Here is a 26,085-nt window from a genome sequence, read left to right on the forward strand (position 1 = left end):
GTGATGGGGGGCCGGGGAGGGTGAGTGCTGGGCGATTCTGTGTGGTCAGTGATGGAATCGTTTATCTAACTTGAGTTAGATGATTCGCTCATCATTTTGCAGGCTTTTCTCTTTTCTAATATCACCGTTAAGGTCTTAAAGTTCATTCTAAGCCCCATTGGGTTTGGAGCATTATGTTTTTTAAGAGTGTTAACTTGTATTCATTTGTCTTTTACCCAGGAGTTATTCAAAAGTGGGGTTTCAGTGTGCAAAAGTTTATCGTTGTAATGGATTTCTAACCTTAGTTTTCTGTGTTAGAAAAATATCTACGTGAAGCTCATTCCTTGAAATATAAGGAGACTTATGGCCTAGTCGTGGTGAATTTTTAGAAACGTTCTGTATATAACTTGAAAATAATATTTAATTATTTAGTCGTCAGTTGTGTCATAGAAAATCTAATCTATCCTTTTTTGTCTGCTTCTTCTATTACTTTGAGGAGAGAGAAATTCTCCACTGTGATGGTGATTTGTCTGTGTCTCCTTACTGCTGTCTGTGATCCACTGTGAGTTACTTTTATATAAAGTATGAGACTTAGGTCGAGGTGAATTAATTTGCTTATGGATGTCCAGACTCAAGCACCATTTGTTGAAAAGACTATCTTTCCTCCATTGACTTGTCTTTCACAATTGTCAAAAATAAGTTGGCCATACTTGTGTGTAGGCTCTTTCTGGGTTTGCTATTCAGTTCATTGTCTATGTGTCTATCCCTCTGCCAGTACTACCATGCTGTCTTGAATTGGATAGAGTGATTCCTCTCACTTTATTCTTTTTCAAAATTGTTTTAATGCCTGTGGTTCCCTTGCCTTTCCTATATGCATTTTAGAAAATCTTGTCTCTATCTACAAAGCATCTTGCTTGGATTTTGATAGGAATTACATTAAACCGGTATACCAACTCGGGAAGAAGTTAAGTCTTAACTGTGTCAAGTGTTCTAATCCATGTACATAGTATGTCTCTCTATTTATTTAGATCTTTTAAAATTTCTGTAAATGGTGTATTATAATTCTCATCACCCAAGTTCTATACATCTTATTAAATTTATACCTAAGATTTATTTTTTTTGCAGTGGTTGTAAATGGTGTTATCTTTCAAATTGCTGCTTATATATAGGAATACAATTGAGTTTTGTCTGTTGGTCTTGTATCCTGCAATCTTGCTGAGCTCACTTATTAGGTTTTACTTCTTTTTTGGTAGATTCCTTGGGTTTTCTGCATGAGCAATCATGTCATATACAAACAGGGATAGTTTTATTTCTTTCTTTGCAATCTCTATACCTCTGCTTTTCTTCCCTTATTACACTGGCAAGAAGTTCCAGTACTATGTTGAATAAGAGTGGTGAGAGTGGACATCTTTGCTTTGTTTTCAGCCTTAGGGGGAAAATATTCAACCTTTTACCACTAAGTATGATTTTAGCTGTAGGGCTTTCTTTTTTTGGACCCTCTTTTTTGAGCTGAGGAAGTTCCCCTCTATTCTTAACTTCAAAAGTAGTTTTTATCATGAATGGGTGTTGAATTTCATCAACACTGTATGAATTTTTATGATCTTGTGATTTTTTTTTTCTTTTTTAGCTTGTCAGTATGGAGGATTACGCTGATTGATTTTTGAATATTGAACTAGTCTTACATTCCTGGAATAAACCCTACTTGGTTGTGATGTATAATTCTTTGGATATATTGAAGGAATTGATTAGCTAATGCTTTTTTGAGGATTTTTGCATCTAAGTTCATGGGAAATATTTGTCTATAGTTTTCTTTTTTATACTATCTTCATCTGGTTTTATTTTTTATTTTTGAGACAGGCTCTCACTCTGTTCCTCAGGCTGGAGTGCAGTGGTGTGATCATGGCTCACTGCAACCTTGACTTCCCAGCCTCAAGTGATCCTTCTGCCTCAGCCCCCTGAGTAGCTGGGACTGCAGGCACATGCCACCACACCCAGCTAATTTTATTATTTTTTGTAAATGGGGTCTCACTATGTTGCCCAGGCTGGTCTTAATCTTCTGGGCCCAAACAGTCCTTCTGCCTCAGCCTCCCAAAGTGCTGGGATTACAGGTGTTAGCCACTGCTCTTGGCCTTGTCTGGTTTTAGTATTAGGGTAATACTGGCCTCATTGAATGAGTTGGGGACTATTTTCTCCTCTTCTATTTTCTGGAAGAGATTGTGTAGAATAAGTACTAATTTTTATTTAAATGTTTAAATATTTGGTAGACTTCTCCGGTGAAGCCATCTGGGCCTGGAAACTTCCATTTGGAAGCTTTTTGATCATGGCTTCAATGTCTGAAATAGTTATGTAACTATTCAGATTATCTATTTAATATCATTTTAGACTATCTACAGGTTAAGCTTCCCTAATTCAAAAATCTGAAATTCAAAATGCTTCAAAATCCAAAACTTTCTGAGTGCCGACATAATGCCACAAGCAAAATTTCACACCTGATTTTGTGACAGGTCACAGTCAAAATGCAGTGAAAACTTTGTTTCATGCACAAAATTATTAAACATGTTATATAAAATTACCTTCCGGCTATGTTATAAGGTAACATAGTGTACATGAAACATAAATGAATTCTGTGTGTATACTTGAGTCCCATTCTACAAGATACTTTGTTATGTATATGCATATATTCCAAAATTTTAAAAAAATCTGAAATCTGAAACACTTCTGTTCCCAAGCATTTTGGATAAGAGACAGTCAACCTGCATTTAATAGTGGGTTAATTGTGGTACTTTGAGTTTTACAAGGAATTGGACTGTTTCATCCAAGTTGTTGAATTTATGTGCACAAAATTGTTGTGGTATTCCCTTACTATCCTTTTAATGCAAGCTTGTCCAGCCCGCGGTCCGTGGGCCACATGTGGCTCAGGGCAGTTTGGAATGCAGCCCAACACAAATTTGTAAACTTTCTTAAAATATTATTGAGAGGTTTTTTTTTGCAATTTTTTTTAAGCTCATCAGCTATCGTTAGTGTTACTGTATATTATGTGTGGCGAAAGACAATTCTTCTTCTTCCAGTGGGGCCCAGGGAAGCCAAAAGATTAGATACCCCTGTTTTAATGGCTGTAGGATCTGTAGTTACATCTCTGTGTTTCATTTCTAATATTGGTAATTTGTGTCTTCGTGTCTTCTCTCTCTCTCTCTTTTTTTTTTTTTCACAGAGACAAGTGAACATTTATTTTTGTGCCTTTCTTCCTATGTGTATTCCAAGTCTTTTTCAAAACAAGGCTGCAGAAATCTTCAGATTCAATTATGTCCCTGGGCTTGGTCGACTGCTGTAGGAGTCTTAGGAAGCCTTATACAAATGCTAGAGTTACTCATTAACCAACATTAAACCCTAGGATAGAAGATGCAGCAAAGCAGGACTCCTTCCTCCGTGTAATGTGCTGATTTCAGATGAGGCGGCAGTCAATGTAGAAAATGCTGGAATTTTTCCTTGGAACTGGACTGTGATGAGAGGTGCTTGCCGTGAACATAAGCTACTGTCTTTTCTTTTCTTTCTTTCTTTCTTTCTTTTTTTTTTTTTTTTGAGACGGAGTTTTGCTGTTGTTGCCCAGGCTGGAGTGTAATGGTGCAATCTTGGCTCACCGCAACCTCCGCCTCCCAGGCAGGTTCAAGCAATTCTCCTGCCTCAGCCTCCCGAGTAGCTGGGATTATAGGCATGCGCCACCATGCCCGGCTAATTTTTGTATTTTTAGTAGAGACGGGGTTTCTCCATGTTGATCGGTCTGGTCTCGAACTCCCGACCTCAGGTGATCCGCCCGCCTTGGCCTCCCAAAGTGCTGGGATTACAGGCATGAGCTACTGTCTTTTCTTTGACCCTTCCTTTCCAGTTTTTGAAGATAAAGCAGGAAAGAAACTTCTCTGAAGATACTTGATAAAAATTCCCCCCCCCCCACAAAATAAAAACACATGCTTCTACTTCACTGATACAAATTTACTGCAGTTTGACACCTGGGTCTAGTTCAGCTGGCGGCTGAGCTGATTTATGTGTTCACCCCGATAGCCAGGTGTGCCCATCTCCTTGAGGAAGCCCACTCTATCTTTGGTAGCATGATGGGCCACTGAGAGGTGGAAAGGGCTCAAGAACCATGAGATCTGGAAATGCTTCCCTGGGCAGGCAATTTCATGAATGAGGTCTTCCAAGCAAATAACACCAAACTTCCCCAGGTGCTCCTCAATCACTGTGTTGTCTGTCAGAGGGATGATCTTATTCTTGACCTTGGCTTGTCCACGTTTAAAAATGAGTTCCCGAACAGACTTCAGATTTGGAAATGCCCAGGTCACGTAAGTTTCCACTGTATGCAACATTTTTAGGTTCTGGGAGGTAACTTTTACAAAGACACCACTAAAAATTTTCTTTAGGCAATGGTTCTCTGCACCAATAAACTCATGCCATCAATCCTTTCGATGCATACAGCAAAAGCCAAGGATTGTTTATCTGGCAATTCCAAGGCATGAGGTTTCACTTCTAGTCGTCTGAGACACACCTTGTCACCTTTCTGCCTCCAGGAATCATGTAGGAATGATTCCAGTCACTTAAACCTGAGCCCTTTCCCTTTGCTCCTTCTTTGCCAAAAGTGCCTGCTTTGCCTGGGTGGCTTTGAGGGCTTGATAAGCCTTCCTCTTTTTCAGGAGATTTTCTGGAACCAAAGGGATTTTTCTTTGCTCTTGCTCTACCATCTTTCTAGTCGTGTCTTCTCTTTTTTAATCTTTGTCAATCTTGCTGGAGGATTACAAGTTTTATTGTTCTTTTCAAGAGACCAGCTGTTGGATTTATTTTTTTCTATTGTTTTTCTGTTTTCAATTTCGTTGATTTCTGCTCTTGTATTTATTACTTCCTTCTGCTTAGTTTGAGTTTTCTCTTCTTTTTCTAGTTTCTTGAGGTGGGAGCTTAGATTATTGATTTAAGACCTTTCCTCTTTTCTCATATAAACATTTAGTGCTATAATGTTCCCTCTCAACAGTGCTTTATCTGTACCCCACAAATTTTGATATGTTACATTTTTCATTTTCATTCATCATGTTTTAATTTCCCTTGGGACTTCATCTTTGATCCATGGATCATATAGAAATATATTATTTAATTTTAAAGTATCTGGAGATTTTCCTGTTATCTTTCTGTTATTGATTGATAGTTCTATGCTGTTATAATCAGAGAACATACTCTGTATGACTTCAATTTGTGGAGGTGTTTTATGACCCCCGGTATGGTCTATTTGCAGAATGTTCAACAGGTGATTGAAAGGAATGTGCATTCCATTAGTGTTTGGCTGGGGAAGGCTGGGTATCTTCAAAAAGGTTTTCTGTTCAGTGAAGTCACCTTTTTCCTGGTCCTTTAACAGGAATGGCTTTTCTTGGAGCCATATTTTTTTTTTTGGCGGGGGGAAGCTGTTCCCGTTGATGGTTCTGAGTTGTAAGTTTCTCCAGTACCTTTTGATGATGTATGGGAGGATAAAGGAAAGCCCAGGGAACTCAACCACTGTGCTGTTCAAGTCCTGAGGTCTGTAAGCTGTCCTCCTTACCTTTCTACCTTTCAGAGTCTTCCGATTTGTGTTTGTTGTTTCACTTAATTTTTTTTCTGGTCTCTTCTACATGTACTAGTCTCTTCTTTCTTTTCTATTTTTTTGCTTTGTTTTGTTTTTTGATAGAGTCTCACTCTGTCACCCAGGCTGGAGTGCAGTTTCTGCGATCTCAACTCACTGCAACCTCTGCCTCCTGGGTTCAAGCGATTCTCCTGCCTCAGTCTCCCAAGTAGCTGAAATTACAGGTGCGTGCCACCATTCCCGGCTAATTTTTGTACTTTTAGTAGAGATGAGGTTTCACCATGTTGGCTAAGCTGGTCTTGAACTCCTGGCCTCAACTGATATCAGCCAGCCTTGGCTTCCCAAAGTTCTGGGATTACAGGTGTGAGCCACCGCACCTGGTCTCTTTTCTTTTCTTATATTAACTTTATTAATTTGCATTTTACTAGGGAAGCACTTGTTTTATGGCAGTATTAAAATGCATTGCTATACAGTTTGCATAATGTTCTGCAATAACTGCCTTAAACACCTTCCTATCTAGGAAAGATTTTCCTCTCATTTCAAATACATGTATATGCGTATGTGTGTGTGTGGTTTCTATAGTTTCAAGGCTCTTCCATGTTGTAGTAGGTATCCATACTTCTTTATTACCAAATAATAATATTCTATTGTGTATATATATGGCAAATTTTGTTTATCCATTCATCAGTTGATGGATATTTAGATTATTTCTGCTTTTTGGCTATTATGAGTAATGCTGCTGTGACTATTTGTGTATAAGTTTTGGAATGGACATATGTTTTCATTTATCTTGCACAGACATGGTCTCCTAATCAAATGGAAGATTTGGGTTTTGATTTATATTTTCCTAATGACTGATGATGATAATTATCTTATGTTATTCCTGTATCTATCTACACACACACACACACACACACATACACACATACACACATACACATTCTTGACTCCTTTATCTGATTTGCTAGAGAGTTTTTTAAATGACATCGGTCATTTCCATTTGTTTATTTATTTTTTTGAGACAGGGTCTCACTCTGTCATCCAGGCTGGAGTGCAGTGGTGCAATTGGGGCTCATTGCAGCCTCGACTTCCCAGGCTCAAGCAATCCTCCTACCTCAGTCTTCCTGAATAGCTGGAACTCCAGGTGCACACAACCATGCCTGGCTAATTTTTCTTTTTTTTTTTTGTAGAGATGAGGTTTCACCATGTTACCCAGGTTGGGCTCAAACTCCTGGGCTCAAGCGATACTCCCACCTTGGCCTCCCAAAGTGCTGAGATTATAGGCATGAGCCACTGCGCCCGGCTACATTGGCCATTTCATTTCTTTTTTTTCTTTAAGCCTCCTATATTTATTTGATTTAGTTAAGGTTTTATTTTTATTAATTACTTCCTGGTTTTGTTTTTTGTTTTGCTTAATTTTGTTTTTTCTAATTCTAATGTTTTAGGTTGAATATATAGCTCATTTTGGGGTTGTATTTATTTTTAATTAAAAACAACGCTATTTAAAGCAGTAAATTTCACTCCAAATACAATGCTGTATTCCGTAACTTCTGGTAAAATTTGTATAGCTTCTGTATTGATTTCCCACTTTGATCCTGGGTTATTTAGGAAAAATTTCTTTTCTTCCCCTTTTAAAAAATAAGATTTATTTAGGTATATTCCAATACCATAAAATTCACCCACTTAAAGTATGCAGCTCAGTGGTTTTTAGTATATTAACAGAGTTGTGCAGCCATCACCACAATCTAATTTTAGGACCTTTTCAACACCCCCAAAAGAAATCCTGTCCTTATTAGTAGACATTCACCATTCATGCCAGCCACCTCATACTCCCAGCCCTAGGCAACCACTATTCTATTTCTGTCTCTGTGGATTTGCCTATTCTGGATATTTCACATGAATGGAATCACAAATATGTGGTCTTTTGTGACTGGCTTCTTTCACTTAGGGTAGAGTTTTCAGGGTTCATCCATGTTGTAGTATTAGTACTTCTTTTGTATTACCAAATGTTATAATATTCCATTGTGTATATATGCCAAATTTTGTTTATCCATTCATCAATTGACATCAAACATTTGGATTGTTTCTACTTTTTGGCTGCTATAAATAATGCTGCTGTGAATATTTGTATACAAGTTTTGGAATGGACATGGGTTTTTAAAAATTTCTCTTGCATAGATACCTATGAGTGGAGTTTCTGGGTTATATGGTGACTTTATGGTTGATATTTTGAGAAACTGCCAAAATGTTTTTCAGAATGAGTGTACCATTTTACAATCCAACCAGCAATGTTTGAGAGCCCCAATTTATTCACAGCTCACCAACACTTGTTATTGTCTTTTCTTCTTATGTTAGCCATTTTAGTGGATGCGACATGGTTTCCTAATACATGAAAGATTTTGGTTTTGATTTGCATTTTCCTAATGACTGATGTTGTTGAACATCTTATGTTACGATCAGAGAATGTAAGCCTGTCAATTCCCAATATTAAAACATTTATCAGATTTTTTGGTGGCCAAGTTATTTGAAGGAATTTTGTAAAAGTTCCATTACTATAAGAGAAGAAAGTATATTTTCCCTCTTGTTTTGGTATAACATCCTTTTTATGTTTTTAAAATTTAACTTGTTCATGCCTTTTATTTTATTTTACTCTTTCTTTATTTTACTTTCACTTTTCCTCTTCATCCCATTCTTACTTCTGTTGTCTTAAGTTCCTCTTCTTTTTAAGTAGATATTTTTCATTTCTTAACAAGAATGACTAAATCTACAGTGCCTCTAATAATTGATCAGAATAAAATTGTACCTCAGCTTGGACACAGAGACACTAGTTCCCTCAATGAGGAAACAGTTTTACCTCTGGATATTTTTGAGTTAATTAAAAAACTTTAGTCCCAGGCTATTAATATTTTTCTTATAGCGTGTCTCTTCTGTCTCAAGAAATTTTACTTAACTTTTTTATTCTGAACTCAGGGTCATATTTTCACCATCTGTTAAACAGAACCACATTTATTTTGAACCTACCAGGGAAAAGGTATCATGTGATATAACCTTGACAACGTGAACTTTGGAGCCTGGTAGACTGGGTTTGACTTAACACCACTAAACCTCTAATTCTGTATGCATAAAATGAAATAATAATGATTTTAACAACACATAGATGAAAGATTTGTTGTGCAAATTACCTGCTTCTGCACATTACATGCTTCCTTATAACACTACTTGCTAACATGTATTAATTGTTTACCTGGGGCCAGTTCAGTGCTAAGTACCATTGAAACATAATCTCATCTAATTTTCATAGCCACTTGAGATAAATATTTCAAATTCATTTTGAAAAATAAACCTGAAGAAGCTTTTTCATGTTCTCATAGCTAAAGGTTGGCAGAGCTAGAATTTAAACCTTTATTAATTTTAGTCCAAATCTCATGCTCTTGCTCATATTCTATTTTAATTGATAAGCAGAATATGTGTTTCTTGGACTTTATCTACCTCACAGTATCCAGTGCAGTGAACTGTACTTTGGTTCCCCCAGGAGATGTCTGTGTAGTGAGTGCTGTCTGCCTCTGATCATATGGACACTGTCTTTCCAGGGTTCTTGGAGTCTCTGCAGAGTCCCTGGGCCAGATCTCATAGTGAAGGCTGCAGGATCTTCCTTCTGACCCCAGCAGTCCCCGTTGAGTCCACTGATTCCACTGGAATTATAGAGTTATCAGCAAGGAAGCCCCAGGGCTGACGTCCAAGTCCGTCGGGAACATGCCAGCTAACGAGGACGCTCCCCAGCCAGGGGAACATGGCAGTGCCTGTGAGGTGAGGAGGAGGAAGAGGTGCCCAGGGGTTGGAATTCATCCAGAGCCCTGAAGGAAAGATACTATCTCATAGTTTTCATTTCTAGTACTTTTTTTTTTACCGGGCAGGAAAATTTCCTCCACCCCCACTTGTATTGGTCATTTATTTCCCTTTTGTGAATTTCCTTCTCCTGTCCATTGCTGATTTATTTATCTTAGCTTATGGATTTTAAAAGAGGCTTTTGAAAATACTCAGGTTAATAGCCCTTTATCATTCTTGCATATTTTTATGAATATTTGTCGCCACTTGGTAATTTGCAATTAGCTCTTAGTTTCATTTAATCAAATAGTTCTCTAAGTCTTGTTTAAAAAAAAAAACAAAAAAAACAAAAAAAAACAAAAAAAAAAACCTCTTCCATGCCTTGTTTTCTGCCAGATTCCAGCTCCCCAGAAGCAAGCACCTTTACTCTTTTTAATAGTTTTAAAGAATGTTTGGGTGTTATCTATTGGCTTTCCACTATGGAAGATAGAGATTGAGCTTTTCTTTTCTTTCTTTTTTTTTTTTTTTTTTGAGATGGAGTCTCGCTCTGTGGCCCAGGCTGGAGTGCAGTGGCCGGATCTTAGCTCACCGCAAGCTCCGCCTCCCGGGTTTACACCATTCTCCTGCCTCAGCCTCCCGAGTAGCTGGGACTACAGGCACCTGCCACCACGCCCGGCTAGTTTTTTGTATTTTTTTAGTAGAGATGGGATTTCACCGTGTTAGCCAGGATGGTCTCAATCTCCTGACCTCGTGATCCGCCCGTCTCGGCCTCCCAAAGTGCTGGGATTACAGGCTTGAGCCACCGCGCCCGGCGAGATTGAGCTTTTCTTTACTCCCCCACTCACATACCCGTTTCCTAACCCCACCTCCCTAAGATAGGTATATCATTGTTTTGGTGAGATTCATGGTCGGTGTTGATCATTGAATCCCATGGTATCCATGCTGTGATGACTATTTCTGCACAACTTTTTTCTTTTCCTTGGAATTAACAATTTTCTGTCTCAGTCATTTGTTTGCATTACTATATACATATCAATCATTCAACTCCAAATTCTTCCCTGGTGTTTAGATCTCCTTTCTATATATTCAAACACATTAGGTGATAATCACAGTGATAATAATTAAAAGCAGTCATACAACATTTACTGCATGCCAAGCACTGTTACACGTACTCTGCGTGTGTTCATCCATCTTCACAACAACCTCATGAAGTAGGTGCCATTGTTATTATTATCTTTAGAGACAGAGTCTCACTCTGTTGCCCAGGCTGAAGTGCAGTGGCACAATCATAGCTCACTGCCACCTCGAACTCCTGAGCTCAAGTGATCCTCCTACCTCAGCCTCCCAAGTAGCTGGGACTACAGGTCCGAGCCACCATGCCCAGTAAGTGCCATTATTATCCCCATGTCACAGAGGGGAAAACTGGGGCATAGGAGAAAACTGGGGCGCAGAGAAAAACCGTTTGGCCAAGGTTTACACAGTAAATAGCCAGTAATAGGTGGGGCTGCTCTCACTTCTGGGCATCATTGTCTTCTCTTTGAAGAAATCTCTCCTGGAGCTTGACTTGCTAAAGTCTGGACTGGTGACTTTCTCAGTTTGATACAGAGCTGTTACCTTGGTGTCTTCTCTTTACCATCTCCCAGGAAATCCCCTTGACTTCTCTCTTGAGTCAGATCTGTTTCCTGGAGCTTATGTCTTCCTCTTTCTTGGCTTGCCCCTTCATTTTGTGGGGAGCACATCCTGCAGTATATCCTTGAAAATGGATGCCCGACAGGTACATTTTATGAAACTTTGCATGTCTGAAAATGTCATGCAGAAATATATTTACTGAATACATATAACTGTATAAATTTATGTGTAGAAATATAAATATGAATGCCATGGAAATATACCTATTTGATCCTGACACTAAACTTGTCTTTTTGGCTGAGAATATAATTCTAGATTGGAAGTAATTTTTTTTTTTTTTTTTTGAGATGGAGTCTCACCCTGTCGCCCAGGCTGGAGTGCAGTGGTGTAATCTCAGCTCACTGCAACCTCCGCCTCCTGGGTTCACACCATTCTCCTGCCTCAGCCTCCCGAGGAGCTGGGACTACAGGCACCCACCACCACACCTGGCTAATTTTTTTGTATTTTTAGTAGAGACAGGGTTTCATCGTGTTAGCCAGGATGGTCTCGATCTCCTGACCTTGTGATCTGCCCACCTCAGCCTCCCAAAGTGCTGGGATTACAGGAGTGAGCCACCGTGCCCAGCCTAGAAATCATTTTTATGCCCTATTTGAAAGCCCGTCCAAAGTCTTCCTAGGCCTTTTCTACTCACACGCACATTTTCTCTGCTTTTCTAAAACTCTTTTTATTTGGTTTTCGATGCTGCTTTGTAAAAATTATTTGCTTTACTGATATCCATTTCTATCTCTTTTGCTCTCCCTTTAGTAGTATTTTTTAAAAAACTTTATCTTCCAAACCTTCTTTTCTATCTCTTATTAATGCTGTTATATTTTTTAAGTAGCTCTTTTTGTCTTCAGAATATTCCCGTGCTATTTTTGTTTTATGGATGCAGCATCATATCATTCTAAAGATATTAGTAGTCGTTTTTTAAAAAACGTAATTTTTTGAATAGTAATATAGAAAAATGACTCAAAAAATTAAAGACATATAAAAAGCTATACAGGTTAAGTATCCCTAATCCAAAAATACAAAATCCAAAATGCTCCAAAATCCAAAACTTTTTGAGGACTGACATGACATTCAAAGGAAATGCCCATTTGGATTTTGGATTTTCAGATTAGGGATGCCCAACCTAAGTATAATGCAGATATTCTAAAATCTGAAAAAAATCCAAAATCCCAAACACTTCTAATCCCAAGCATTTTGGATAAGGGCTACTCAAGCTCTATGGTCTAAATTCTCTTATCCATCTTTCTGCTGTCTGCTCAGCTCTCTCTCATACATATAACCAGGTTAGTTAGTTTTTCTTTGTATGATTAGGGTTTCTTTATGCAAATAACAGCAGCTGAGAACACATTCTTTTCTCCTTTTTGTCACAGAAGGTAGCCAATTAAATAATTTTTTTTTTTTTTTTTGAGACGGAGTCTTGCTCTGTCGCCCAGGCTGGAGTGCAGTGGCCAGATCTCAGCTCACTGCAAGCTCCGCCTCCCGGGTTTACGCCATTCTCCTGCCTCAGCCTCCCGAGTAGCTGGGACTACAGGTGCCCACCACCTTGCCCGGCTAGTTTTTTTGTATTTTTTTTAGTAGAGATGGGGTTTCACCGTGTTAACCAGGATGGTCTCGATCTCCTGACCTCGTGATCCACCCGTCTCGGCCTCCCAAAGTGCTGGGATTACAGGCTTGAGCCACCACGCCCGGCCAAAGAAATTTTTATCAATTTTTGTTAATTTAAAATATTTCAATGAAATATAATATGAATTATAAGCAATGCTGCTAGGAACATTCTTCATCATGTCTCCGTGCACATGTGTACACCCTCTCTTAAATATATACAGGGGCGTGAAGTTAATGGATCATAGTTACACTTAAAAACGTCTTTATTGTGAAATATTACATACCTACAGAAAAGCACACAGAACAGACATGTATGGCCAAGTGAGTTATCCTTCCATAGGCCTAGAAAGAGTCCATAGTTAGCATTCCACAATCCCTCTACTCCCAGAGCTAACTACTACCCTGACTTTTATGATAATCACTTCCCCAAAGAAAATCACAGCTGGGCGCGGTGGCTCACACCTGTAATCCCAGCACTTCAGGAGGCTGAGGTGGGTGGATCACCTGAGGTCAGTCAGGAGTTCAAGACTAGCCTGTCCAACATGGTGAAACCCTGTCTGTACTAAAAATACAAATATTAGCCGGGCATGGTGGCAGGCGCCTGTAATCTCAGCTACTTGGGAGGCTGAGGCAGGAGAATTGTTTGAACCCAGGAGGCAGAGGTTGCAGTGAGCTAAGATCGCGCCATTGCACTCCAGTCTAGGTGAAAAAAGTGAGACTCTGTCTCAAAAAAAAAAAAGAAGAAAATCGCAATCCACAGAGTGGGAGAAGATATAAACAACAGAGGACTTATACCCAGAATATATAAAGAACAACAAAACAACAAGAAAAAGCAGAATACCCACTAGTCAGAGGCCTTCTTGAACAGATATGTAACAGATGAAGATATTCAGATGGCTATTAGACACGTGAGACAGTGCTCAATCTCATTTTTCATCAGGGAAATGCAAATTTAAACCACAATGTAATACAACTACCCCTTACCACCACCACCAGAATGGCTATAATTTAGAACAGTGACAATGACAAGTGTTAGTGAGGAGGAGGAGCACTGCTGATGAGAATGTAAATCGGTACAATCTCTGGGGACCTTTTAGCCTTATTCATCCATGCATATGTAGACCATATGAGGAAACAGTTCTAGGAAAACACCCACCAGAAATCCTTGGCTGATGCACCAGGACCCATGTATAAATGCTCACTGTAGCATTACTTGTAATAGCCAGAAACTGGAAATAATGCAAATGCCCATCAATAATAGAGTGGGGCCAGGTGTGACAGCTCATACTCATAATCCCAACACTTTGAGAGGCTGAGGCAGGAAGATCATTAGAGGCCAGGAGTTCAAGACCAGCCTGGGCAACATAGTGAGACCCCATCTCTACAAAAAAAAAAAAAAAAAAAAAAAGAAAAATTTTAAAAAATAGAATGAATAAATGAATTGAACATAATGTTGAGTGAAAGAAGGTAGACACCAAAGAATTTATTGTGTTTCAATTTATATGAAGTTTTAAGACAGGAAAAGCAAAAGCATATAGTATAGAGGGGTACATTTGTAGGTGATAAAACTTGAAAGCAAAGTGAGGAAGTGCTCACCATCTGAGGCAGAATAGTGGCTTTCTTGACCAGGGGCGTTGCAGGGAGGGAGGGAAAGAGGCATGAGAAAGGCTTCCGGCCAAGGAGCTGGCCATGTTCTATTTTCAGATTGTGGTGGTAATTAGGTTGGTATTTGCTTTGAATGATTAGTTAAGGCGAATATTTGTTTTATATGTTTTTCTACATGAATATTATGTTTAATAATAATAATCTTTTGAAAAGAAAAAATGTACCCTCCAATTTTGACCCCAGTAGCCCATATATTCTTTCCCAAGGCAGATACAGATAGTCTGTCCATACAAACACACACAATAAACTGAAATATTAGCATACAAAATTTCCAGCACTTGCTTTTCTCCCTTAACAATAAAGCTTGGTGATTATTCAGATTATTCAGTACCTCATTCCTTTACAAGGCTACGTCTTATTCTATTATATGAATATATCAAAATATGCTAACCAGTTTTCTATTAATAGACATTTAAAGGGTTTCTAATCTTTTGCAATTGTACACAACACTGCAATGAATATCCTTATACAAATCTTAGCACAAGAGAGAGTATGTTTAAAGAGAAATTTCTCCAAGTAGAATTCCCAGGACAGATGATATATACATTTTTACTCTTTTCATTTTGTTTTGTTTACACATTTTTATTCTTAATAGATATGGAAAAATTGCCTGCCTTGTGGGTTGTGTCAGTTGTATGAGTGTCTGTTTTCACCATACCCAAGCAACACAGTGTCTTGTCATATTCGTTTTTTCTTTTTGGCCAGTCTGGTAGGTTACAACACAGTATCTCAGTATAGATTTAATTTACATTTCTCTTATGGCCAAGGTTGAATACATGTGACTGTGTTTAAAGAGCCATTTATATGATTTTTTTCTGAGACATTTTAAAATTTCCTTTTCCCATTTTTTTCTATTAGGTTGTTGCTATTTATGGAAGGATGTTACATGTGTCCCAGTTATTTTTCCCAACTTCCCATTTGTCTTTTAAATGAAAATGTTAGTGTTTTCTCTGTGCATTGAGTTTATGAATCTTTTCTGTTCTCCAAGTTTTGTATCATAACTAGAAACGCCTTCCTCATTGTTCCCCATTGCTCAGCGGTATTTGGGGGGAAAAAAAACTCTTGTATTTTCTATTTAATACTTAATTGTTTTTATTTTTTACTTTCACAGCTGCGACTAGCTGGATTCTTTTTGCTATTGTTGTAAAGCCTTAACCAGGGATCTATCTTAATTTTTCTTCAAGATGCCTACACATTTGTCCCAACACCATTTGTTGAATAATCTATATTCCCCCCCCAACATGCAATACTACATTAGCATATACAGGCATACCTTCGAGATATTGCAGGTTCGATTCCAGACCACTGCAATAAAGCGAGTATCTCAGTAAAGAGTCATACAAATTTTGTGGCTTCCCACATAAAAGTTATGTTTATAGTATGCTATAGTCTATTAAGTGTACAATAGCATTATGTCTAAAAACAGTGTATATACTTTAATTTAAAAATACTACTACAAAATGCTAACAATCACGTGAGCCTTTGGTGGGTCATAATCTTTTTGCTGGTGAAAGGTCTTGCCTTGATGCTGATGACTGCTGACCGATCAGGGTGGTGGTTGCTGAGCACTGGGGTGGCTGTAGCAATTTAAAAAAATAAGACAACAATGAAGTTTGCCACATCAATTAACACTTTCCTTCCTGAAAGATTTCTCTGTAGTATACAACACTGTTTGATAGCATTTTATCCACAGTAGAAATCCTTTCAAAATTGGAGTCAGTCCTCTCAAACCCTACCCCTGCTTTCTTTCAGTTTATGTAATATTCTAAATCACTTGCTGTCATTTCAACACTGTCCACAGCGTCTTCACTAGGAGTAGATTCTGTCTCAAGAAATCATGTTCTTTTCTTATCCATAAGAAAAAATTCCTCATCCATTAAAGTTGTATCATGAAATGGCAGCAGTTCAGTCACATCTTCAGGCTTCACTTCTAGTTCTCTCGCTATTTCCACCATCTTTGTAGCTATTTCCTCTAGTAACGTCTTGAATCCCTGAAAGTCATCCATGAGGGTTAGAATCAAGTCTTTCCAGACTTCTGTTATTGCTGATATTTTAACCTCCTCCCATGAATCGTGAATGTTCTTAATGGCTTCTAGAATGATGAACTGTTTACAGGAGGTTTTCAATTTACTTTGCCCAGATTCATCCAAGGAATCACCATCTATGGCAGCTATAGTCTTACAAAACGTATTTCTTAAATAACACTTGAAAGTTGAAATTACTCTTTGATCTATGGGCTCCAGAATCATGTTGTGTTAACAGGCATGAAAACAACATGAATCTCCTTGTACATCTCCATCAGAGCTCTTTGGTGACCAGGTGCATTGTCAGTGAGCAGTGATATTTTGTAAAAAATCTTTTTTGTCTAGCAATAGGTGTTAAGAGTGGTCTTAAAATATTCAGTAAGCTATGCTGTAAACAGATGTGTTATCATCCAGGCTTTGTTGTTCCGTAATTCTTTTTTTTTTTTTTTTTTTTTTTTTTTGAGATGGAGTCTCGCTATGTTGCCAGGCTGGAGTGCAGTGGCGTGATCTTGGCTCACTGCACCTTTGCCTCTGCCTCCTGGGTTCAAGCGATTCTCCTGCCTCAGCCTCCCAAGTAGCTGGGACTACAGGCACACGCCACCATGCCCAGCTAATTTTTGTATTTTTAGTAGAAACAGGGTTTCACCATGTTGGCCAGGATGGTCTCAATCTCTTGACCTCGTGATCCGCCCGCCTCGGCCCCCCAAAGTGCCGGGATTATAGGCGTGAACCACCGCCCGCCTCGGCCCCCCAAAGTGCTGGGATTACAGGTGTGAGCCACTGCGCCCGGCCAATTTGGCATAATTCTTAAGGATCTTAGGATTTACAGAATGGTAAATGAGCATTGGCTTCACCATTTTTGTTGTTGTTTGTTTGTTTGAGACAGAGTCTCACTCTGTCAGTCAGGCTGGAGTGCAGTGATGTTATCATAGCTCACTGTAACCTTGAGCTCCTGGGCTCAAGGAATCCTGCCTTAGCCTCCTGAGTAGCTGGGACTACAGGCATGTGCCACCATGCCTGGCTAATTTAATTTTTTTTTTTTTTTTTTTTTTTTTTTAGAGATGGGGTCTTGCTGTGTTGCCAGGACTGATCTCAAACTCCTGACCTCAAGCAGTCCTCCCACCTCAACCTCCCAAAGTGCCGGGATTACTGGTGTGAGCCACCATGGCTGGCTGGCTTCAACTTAAAGTCACCAGCTACATTAGTCCCTAACAAGAGAGTCAGCCTGTCCTTTGAAGGTTTGAAGCCAGGCATTTACTTCTCTTCTGTAGTTGTGAAAGTCCTAGCTGGCATGTTCTTCCAATATAAGGCTGTTTAATCTGCACTGAAAATCTGTTGTTTCGTGTAGCCACCTTCATCAATTATTTTAGCTAGCTCTTCTGGATAACTTGCTGCGTACAGCTTCTATGTTAGCACTCGAGCACTTGCTACTTCACCTTGTGCTTTTTATGTTATGGAGATGGCTTCTTTCCTTAAGCCTCATGAACCAACCTCTGCTAGCTTCAAACTTTGCTTCAGCAGCTTCCTCACCTCTCTCAACCTTCGCAGAATTGAAGAGTTCAGGCCTTGTGCTGGAGTAGGTTTGGTTTAATTCAGGGAATGTTGTGGCTGGTTTGGTCTCCTTTCCAGACCACTCAAACTTTCTTCATATCAGCAATAAGTCTATTTCACTTTCTTATCTTTCGTGTGTTCACTGGAGTAGGACTTTTAATTGCCTTCAAGAATTTTTCCTTTGCATTCACAGCTTGTCTGATTGGTGCAAGAAGCCTTGCTTTTCAGCCTAGCTTGGCTTTCAACATGCCTTCCTCAGTAAGCTCAATCATGTCTAGCTTTTGATTTAAAGGGAGAGACATGTGACTCTTCGTTTCACTTGAACACTTAGAGACCATTGAGGGTTATTAATTGGCCTAATTTCAATATTGTTGTGTCTTAGGGAGTAGGGAGGCCCGAGGAGAGGGAGAGACAGGGAATAGGCCAGTAGGTGGAGCAGTCAGATCACACACAGCATTTATCAATTCAGCTCACCATCTTCTATGGGCATGGTTTGTGGTGCCCTGAAACAATGACAATAGTAACATCTAAGATCACTGATCACAGATTATCATAACAGATATAATAATAGGCCGGATGCAGTGGCTTACACCTGTAATCCCAGCACTTTGGGAGGCGAAGGGGGGCGTATCACGAGGTCAGGAGTTCAAGACCAGCCTGGTCAAGATGGTGAAACCCCGTCTCTACTAAAAGTACAAAAAAATTAGCCAGGCATGGTGGCAGGTGCCTATAATCCTAGCTACTTGGGAGGCTGAGGCAGAGAATTGCTTGAACCCAGGAGGCAGAGGTTGCAGTGAGCCGAGATCAAGCCACTGCACTCCAGCATGGGTGACAGAGTGAGACTCTGTCTCAAATAAAAAATAAACAAATAAATAAATAATTAAAAATAAAAAATAACCAAATCTTCCACCTTAAAAAAAAGAGAAGAAACAGATATAATAATAATGAAAATGTTTGCAATATTGTGAGGATTGCCAAAATCTGACATAGAGACATGAAGTGAGCACATGCTGTTGTACAAATGGTTCCAATAGACTTGCTCTATCAGGGTTGCCACAAACCTGCAATTTACAAAAAACACAATAATCTCTGAAGTGCAGTAAAGTGCAATGAAACCATGTATGCCTGTACATACATTCCAAGATATAACTCTGAGTATATTGGGTATATTTCTGAACCTTATCCTGTTCCACTGAGCTAATAGTCATAATCTTTATTATTCTAATTCCTCTACATTCATAATTTCTTCTAATAGATGATAGGGCTGTCTCTGATTACCCTTTTTTTCAGGAATTTACTGCTTTCTTGATTGTTTTCTTTTTTGTATACAATTTATAATTCACTTACCAAATTTAAAAATAATTATATTGCCATTGTAAAGGAACTTGCATTAAATAGGGCCATTTGCTTCTTTATGATAATTCAGATTTCCTACTAAAGAATTGAGTATGGGCAGTGTGTTGTGTGGCCCATGCCTGTAATCCCAGCACTTAGAGAAGCCGAGGCAGGTGGATCACTTGAGGTCAGGAGTTTGAGACCAGCCTGGCCAACACAGTGAAACTCTGTCTCTACTAAAAATACAAAAATTAGCCAGGCATGATGGTGCACGCCTGTAATTCCAGCTACCCAGGAGGGTGAGGTACAAGAATTGCTTGAATCCAGGAGGTGGAGGTTGCAGTAAGCTGAGATCACGCCACTGCACTCCAGCCTGGGAAAAAAAAAAAAAAAAGAATTGAGTATGTTTGCTTTTTTTCAAGTAATCTTTGCATTTCTCGTTAATGTGTTAACATTTTCTTCAAGCATGTTTTGACATCAGTTTTTGTTTTTATTTTCTAAATGGAAAAAATGCAAATATATATGAATGTATAGCATTATAAATTGAAACTAAAATTACAATTATTCCCATAGAAGAGATAGTTGAAAGAAAGTAAGTGAAAGGAAAAGCAAAGAATCCTATGATTCTCTTATTCTTTTTCAGAAGAATATAGATATTGGTAGACCTTGGGAGAGAAACATGCATATAATTCTGGTCTTATGTTGGGATGAGTGATAAGACTAAATGTAGAATGAATAGTAATTTTCAAATGAGCATTAAGGGGGAAAACACCAAAAATTTTATGTGCCAAGGAAATTAAAGGAAACCAAAAGAAATATTTAAATAGCAGAAATCCATCCTAGTGTTCCAATAATTACATATGGGTTAAAATCATTCATTAAAAGAAAAACATCATCTGATAGGAAAAAACAACTGAAAATTCCCCAAGGTCCAGCATTATTTTATAAATGTGAGTTACATTTGAAATTAAAAGACCCAGCCAGGCGCGGTGGCTCATGCCTGTAATCTCAGCACTTTGGGAGGCCGAGGCGGGCGGATCACCTGAGGTGATCTAGACCAGACTGGCCAACATGGCAAAACCCCATCTCTACTAAAAATACAAATATTAGCTGATGCTCACCTGTAATCCCAGCTACTTGGGAGGCTGAGGCAGAAGAATTGCTTGAACCTGGGAGGCAGAGGTTGGCAGAGGTTGCAGTGAGCCGAGATCACGCCACTGCACTCCAGCCTGCGTGACAGAGTGAGACTCCTTCTCGAAAAAAAAAAAAAAAAAAAAAAGACCCCAGAAAATATGAAAACGAAGGGGGATAGAAAATGATAGACTTGGCCAAAAAACACCAATAGAAGCCTGTGGCTGCAATTTTAAAACCTGAGCAGAGGGAATATAAGGTGAAAAACGTCACAAGGTATGAAAGTAGATGGTTCTTCAAACTGTGAAATATCAAGAATTATAACATTTATCAACACATATATAGCTAATGATATATCCTTAAACTATGTAAAATTAAAACTAGGCGAAATAGTTAATTCGACCACTAGCCACTTTAACCCACCCTTTTCAGAAACTAGATGATGAAGCAAAGAAAAAAAGTTTTTAAAGCTTTACTGTAATATGGATCATCACACAGAGCATGAAAGCATGATAAAAATAAAAAGTAAGCAGCTGGCCGGGTGCGGTGGCTCAAGCCTGTAATCCCAGCACTTTGGGAGGCCGAGACGGGCGGATCACGAGGTCAGGAGATCGAGACCATCCTGGCTAACACGGTGAAACCCCGTCTCTACTAAAAAAATACAAAAAACTAGCCGGGCGAGGTGGCGGGCGCCTGTAGTCCCAGCTACTCGGGAGGCTGAGGCAGGAGAATGGCGTAAACCCGGGAGGCAGAGCTTGCAGTGAGCTGAGATCCGGCCACTGCACCCCAGCCTGGGCGACAGAGCGAGACTTCGTCTCAACAAAAAAAAAAAAAAAAAAAAAAAAAAAAAAAGTAAGCAGCTAGTGAAAAATAAATATTCTCTATACACATTAAAATATTTTACATAAATATGTTTAAAGAGAAAGCATAAATCATCTTACAAAATACATACAAGTAAACATCAGGAGGCACATTTCAGGGTTTATGCAGTAAAGCTAAACTTACAGGTGGATGGAAAATTATAGACTTGAATGTCCATTTATTCCTTTCCTATACCCATGAACTTTCCTTCCTGTTAGAAAGAAATGATCTTTCCACTGAACCCTTTCCCCTCCCTTCCAGTTATCTCCTCTCTTTCCTATCACATCACTTTTCCCCTTCTATGCTGGGCCATTCTCACAAGCATGCAACATACAGAAATATTTTCCATCTGAAAAAATCTGCCCTTGACCCCTCATCCACTCCCAGCCAAGGTGTTTCACCAGAGGAATAAGTGATTCCTGCAAGCTTACTGACAAAACCTGTGACTTGCAAAAAAGTTTAATGTCTTCTCCTTTGGGTGGGTTTTGGCCCAGGGACACGTTTCCTCAAACTGGGGCGAGGCTGGGGATTACTCCCCTATAATCTCTATGATACACTTCTTTGCAGGTCCTGGGAATCTCAATTATGCAAACCCCTGACCCTCAATTCTTCCCCTTTTATTCTGTAAGCTGCCATTCTTACTACCAAGGGTCTCTCATACTTTCTGCCTAATGTTGTGGTATAACAGCCTGTCAAAGAGAACATCAGCAATTACTTAATTACTTAATTACATTAAGCCTTACTCGTGAATAGTGATGGAACAGTTGTAAATGAAATACCACCAAGTAGAATCCATCAATTCCTTTAAAAGTCACTCATTCTGACTATGTGGTCCAATATTATAAAATCTATAATCCACCATATTAACATGTCATCAGAGAAAAGCAATGTCACAAAATTCAACATCCATTCTTGATTTTAAAAAGTATCAAAGTTGAGCATCCCACACTTCCAGTTCCTTCCCCAAACTCACCCTAGGGATTGTCACTGAAGTAGTGAAGGCTGATTAAGAACATCCAGAACTCTTCATTTGGGATTGAGTCCTTTATAAGTCGTCTTCCTTTGTCTTGTCTTACACTTTTCCAGAATTTGTCTCTGGCTGATTAAGATGGAGACCATGCCTCCTTTCTTTTGGGACTCCCTTATACACTGATGATGTTCAGAATGTTTTATTTTAGATTGAGTCTTTTATCTTTATAAAGTGTCTTCCTTTGTCTTGTTTCATTCTTTTGCGCCGGAATTCTACTCTGGTTGATATTAAGATGGAAGCCTTGCTTCCCTTCTTTTGGCTTTTTCTGATACACCTTTGCTTATCCTTTTACCATCATTCTGAATCTTTGTTCATTTTTCTATATGATATGTGAAAGATATGGTTTATATTATACTTTCTAATTTTAATGTTCCTTTTTAATATGTTTCATTATACACTCTATTTTGCTTTGTTTTTTGTTCTTTCTAATAATCTGAAAGGGTCGGCTGGGCGTGGTGGCTCACGCCTGTAATCCCAGCACTTTGGGAGGCCGAGGCAGGTGGATCACCTGAGGTTGGGAGTTTGAGACCATCCTGAGCAACATAGTGAAACCCTGTCTCTACTAAAAATACAAAATTAGCCGGGTGTGGTGGCGCATGCCTGTAATCCCAGCTACTTGGGAGGCTGAGGCAGGAGAATTGCTTGAACCCGGGAGGCAGAAGTTGTGGTGAGGCGAGATCGTGCCATTGCACTCCAGCCTGGGCAACAAGAGCCAAACTCCATCTCAAAAACAAAAAAATAGAAAAGAAAGGAAAAGAAAGGTTTAAATTCTTTTTGTTGTTGTTCTTTAAGTGGTTCCCTTTATAACGTTAATTTTATAAATTATAATTAATATTCTTATTATTATAACAGTATGTATTAACTGTCCACCTTGAGTAGTGACAAGATTTGTATATGTTATTTCAAGAATTCTTTTATTAGTTTTCCTTCAGCCTTATATTTGAAGGCTTATCAGTTCAACTTACCTGGGTCAACTTTTTAAGAACAAATTACATACTGATTTTCCTCTCTTCCATATTTCTGTCATTTTTTCCTATTATATTTTGAAATATTTGTTGATTTGTACTTCATTTTGTTTACTGGCCATAATCTTTTCTTTGTTCCTACCTATTTTGACAGGAACTGTTAAAGACATTCATATCTGTATTGATTTTTTTTTATCACTTCAAATGGTCATGTCAATGTCTTTTCAAAGTTGATGACTTCAAATCAGAATCCAAATAAGGTCCACACATTTGTTCCTATGTCTCTGTCAAGAACTGTGAAGAGTCTGAGATTTTTACCCTACTTGTGAGCTAATGAGTTAGCCTGCCACAGTGTCCTGGATGCTGGCAAAAGAGATATGAAACTCTGGGCTAGAGTAAAGGACTTTATTACTCATGGCAGTCGTGGTAGCTAGAGTCTTAACATTTGTGCCAGCTCCCCAAGTTCCGATTCCTCCAGGGTGATGTGAAGAGAGCCAGGTGATGCACAGTGGATCACTTAGGTATCCTGAGTCTTTTATACTGAATAGTAAGCAAACTTGTCCTTTGCTCTGGAGGGAGACACAATGTATTTCCAAGGCTGTTTGCTCTGGAAACATCTTCGAAAAGATGGCCTGGAACAAAAGGCAGTGTGGCATAATAAAAAATATATATTTGGTCTCTGCTGCTGGTTCCTGGCACAGAGCTCTGAAAACTCTTGTAATTTCCTGAGTGGATAGGGGTGCTAGGAACATCTGTTGTTCTAATATTTGGTCTTTGACCCTGGTTCTTGACACAGAGCTCCTAATCCCATGTAATTTCCTGGTGATAGGAGCATCTTTTGTTCTAATGAGATGACTCTTGATGGGCTCCTGGATAGCTTCAGGAGCGGGGCTGATCACCAGAAAGACCAAGCCGTGATTAGAAACTTGGAACTTTCAGCCTCACCCTCGTCCTCTGGGGAGGGAAGAGGGGCTGCAGATTGAGATAAGCATCATGCCTATGTGATGATGTATCCATAAAAATCCCTATAAACCAATCCCTGATTTATAGCCAGTTGGCCAGAAGTACGGAGGCCTGGACTTGTGATTGGTGTCTGAAGTGGGACAGTCTTGTGGGACTGAACCTTAACTTGTGGGCGTATTAAATTATAGAACACCTGTTGGAGTCTACAAAAGATGTGGTTTGGAGAGCTTCAGCGTTGGTGAACACATGGAGGTGCTGGGTGGGTGGCACGCCCGGAGAGGACGTAGAAGCTCCACGCCCCTTCCCACATACCTTGCCCTATGTATGTGGATAGGGGTGCTAGAAACATCTGGTGTTCTAATATTTGGTCTTTGACCCTGGTTCTTGACACAGAGCTCCTAATCCCATGCAGTTTCCTGGGTGATAGAAGCATCTTTTGTTCTAATCAGGCTGTTAATCTGGCTGTTCATCTGTGTCTTTTGTAATATTCTTTATAATAAACCGATAAATGTAAAGTGTTTTACTGAGTTCTATGAGCTATTCTAGCAATTACTGAACCCGAGGAGGAGTTTGTGGGAATCCCCAATTTATAGCCAGTTAGTGGGAAGTACGGGAGACCTGGACTTCTGATTGGTGTCTGAAGTGGGGACAGTCTTGTATTACTGGGCCTTAACCTGTGGGCGTCTGTTCCAACACTGGGTAGTTAGTTCAGTATTAAAGTGTGGAACATCTGTTAGAGTCTGCAAAGAATTGCTTGGTGTGGAAAACCCCACACATTTGGTGTCAGAAATGTTCTGTGTGAGTGGAAGGAAAAACAGTTGTTTTTTTTCCCCTTTTTCAGGCAGTCAGTGCCTGTCCTCACAAGATCTGCAGAAATGTGAGAGCCCCGTAGAGAACTATCTCACAATATCTCCCCCTTGTTTCTACACTGTCTTTGATTCTGCACATGTTCCCATGAGTACACTACACTACTCCACTGGCTACTTTAATTATTCTGACAGTCAGAGGCTGGGGCCAAATCTGTGCAATTTGTCTCATGCAGCACTTAATTAAGGGTTTATCAGCAGTGCTTCAAGCAGCAGTCTGGCCAATACTGGGTCAATACCAGCAATACTGGGCCAATCCCCAGTATTTTCCTCAACCGTAACCCTTAGGGTCCCAGGCCCAACCAGCTGAACAAATCCCATAAACCACTAAGGTCTGTCTCCCTGATAAAACCAGGTGTTTTTCTCCTTAACTTTCTAGCTTGACCTTTCTACTTGGCCTCAGGCACAAATCCAGGTAACAGGATGTATTAATATTAGCAATCGCACAAAATCTGTCTTGGCCCCAAAGGGCAATTTTGTCATCCATAACGACCTTGGACAGCAAGTTGAGGCTGACCAGAATGTTTCCATGGCCAAGGTAGCATTATTGATCACCTCGGCTAAAATCAGGGACAGATTTGCTACCACCTTTTCTAACTGGATGATTCCTGTCATGGGAATAACTGCTGGCAGGGTACACATAAATAACAAGCCAGTTTATCCCTCTAGGAAGTTCTTCCTAGCAACAATGGGTAGCCTTGTTTTGGTGAGGTCTCAAGAGTCATTTGAGGGTTTCGTGAACCCCTGGTAGTGATTCCTTACACACTTGCAGGTCTCTGATGAGCCCCACTCAAGGTGCAAATCACCATATTTTGGGAGGAAACAAGTTAATGTCTGACTTCCACACAAAGAGTACAATCTCAGCTGGGCGCGGTGGCTCATGCCTGTAGTCCCAGTACTTTGGGAGGCCCGAGGCAGGCGGATCAGCAGTTCGAGACCAGCCTGGCCAACATAGTGAAACCCCATCTCTACTAAAAATACCAAAAAAAATTAGCCGGGCGTGGTGGCGGGT

At 39.5% G+C, this 26,085-nt stretch overlaps 1 protein-coding gene and 1 pseudogene across 6 annotated transcripts in view; one reads left to right on the plus strand and one right to left on the minus strand.

Annotated features, from left to right (window-relative positions):
• The window catches only part of ZNF81 (zinc finger protein 81), a 93,810-nt gene that overhangs the window by 113 nt on the left and 67,612 nt on the right, over positions 1–26,085 (plus strand). The window contains exons 1-3 of one of the 6 annotated variants that reach the window (XM_050775615.1): positions 7–3,488; positions 5,701–5,799; positions 9,166–9,382. In XM_050775615.1, the coding sequence (XP_050631572.1) occupies positions 9,329–9,382 (54 nt within the window). In that variant the 5' untranslated portion in view covers positions 7–3,488; positions 5,701–5,799; positions 9,166–9,328. Of the gene's footprint in view, positions 1–6; positions 3,489–4,714; positions 5,800–9,165; positions 9,383–26,085 lie in introns of those variants that run through there. The other 5 variants (XM_050775612.1, XM_050775614.1, XM_050775613.1 and 2 more) reach the window with 5 other exon arrangements.
• Positions 3,971–4,718, minus strand: LOC126945616 (60S ribosomal protein L7-like 1; annotated as a pseudogene).

Source organism: Macaca thibetana, chromosome X (assembly GCF_024542745.1).
Source record: "Macaca thibetana thibetana isolate TM-01 chromosome X, ASM2454274v1, whole genome shotgun sequence".
Classification (NCBI taxonomy): Eukaryota; Metazoa; Chordata; class Mammalia; order Primates; family Cercopithecidae; genus Macaca; species Macaca thibetana.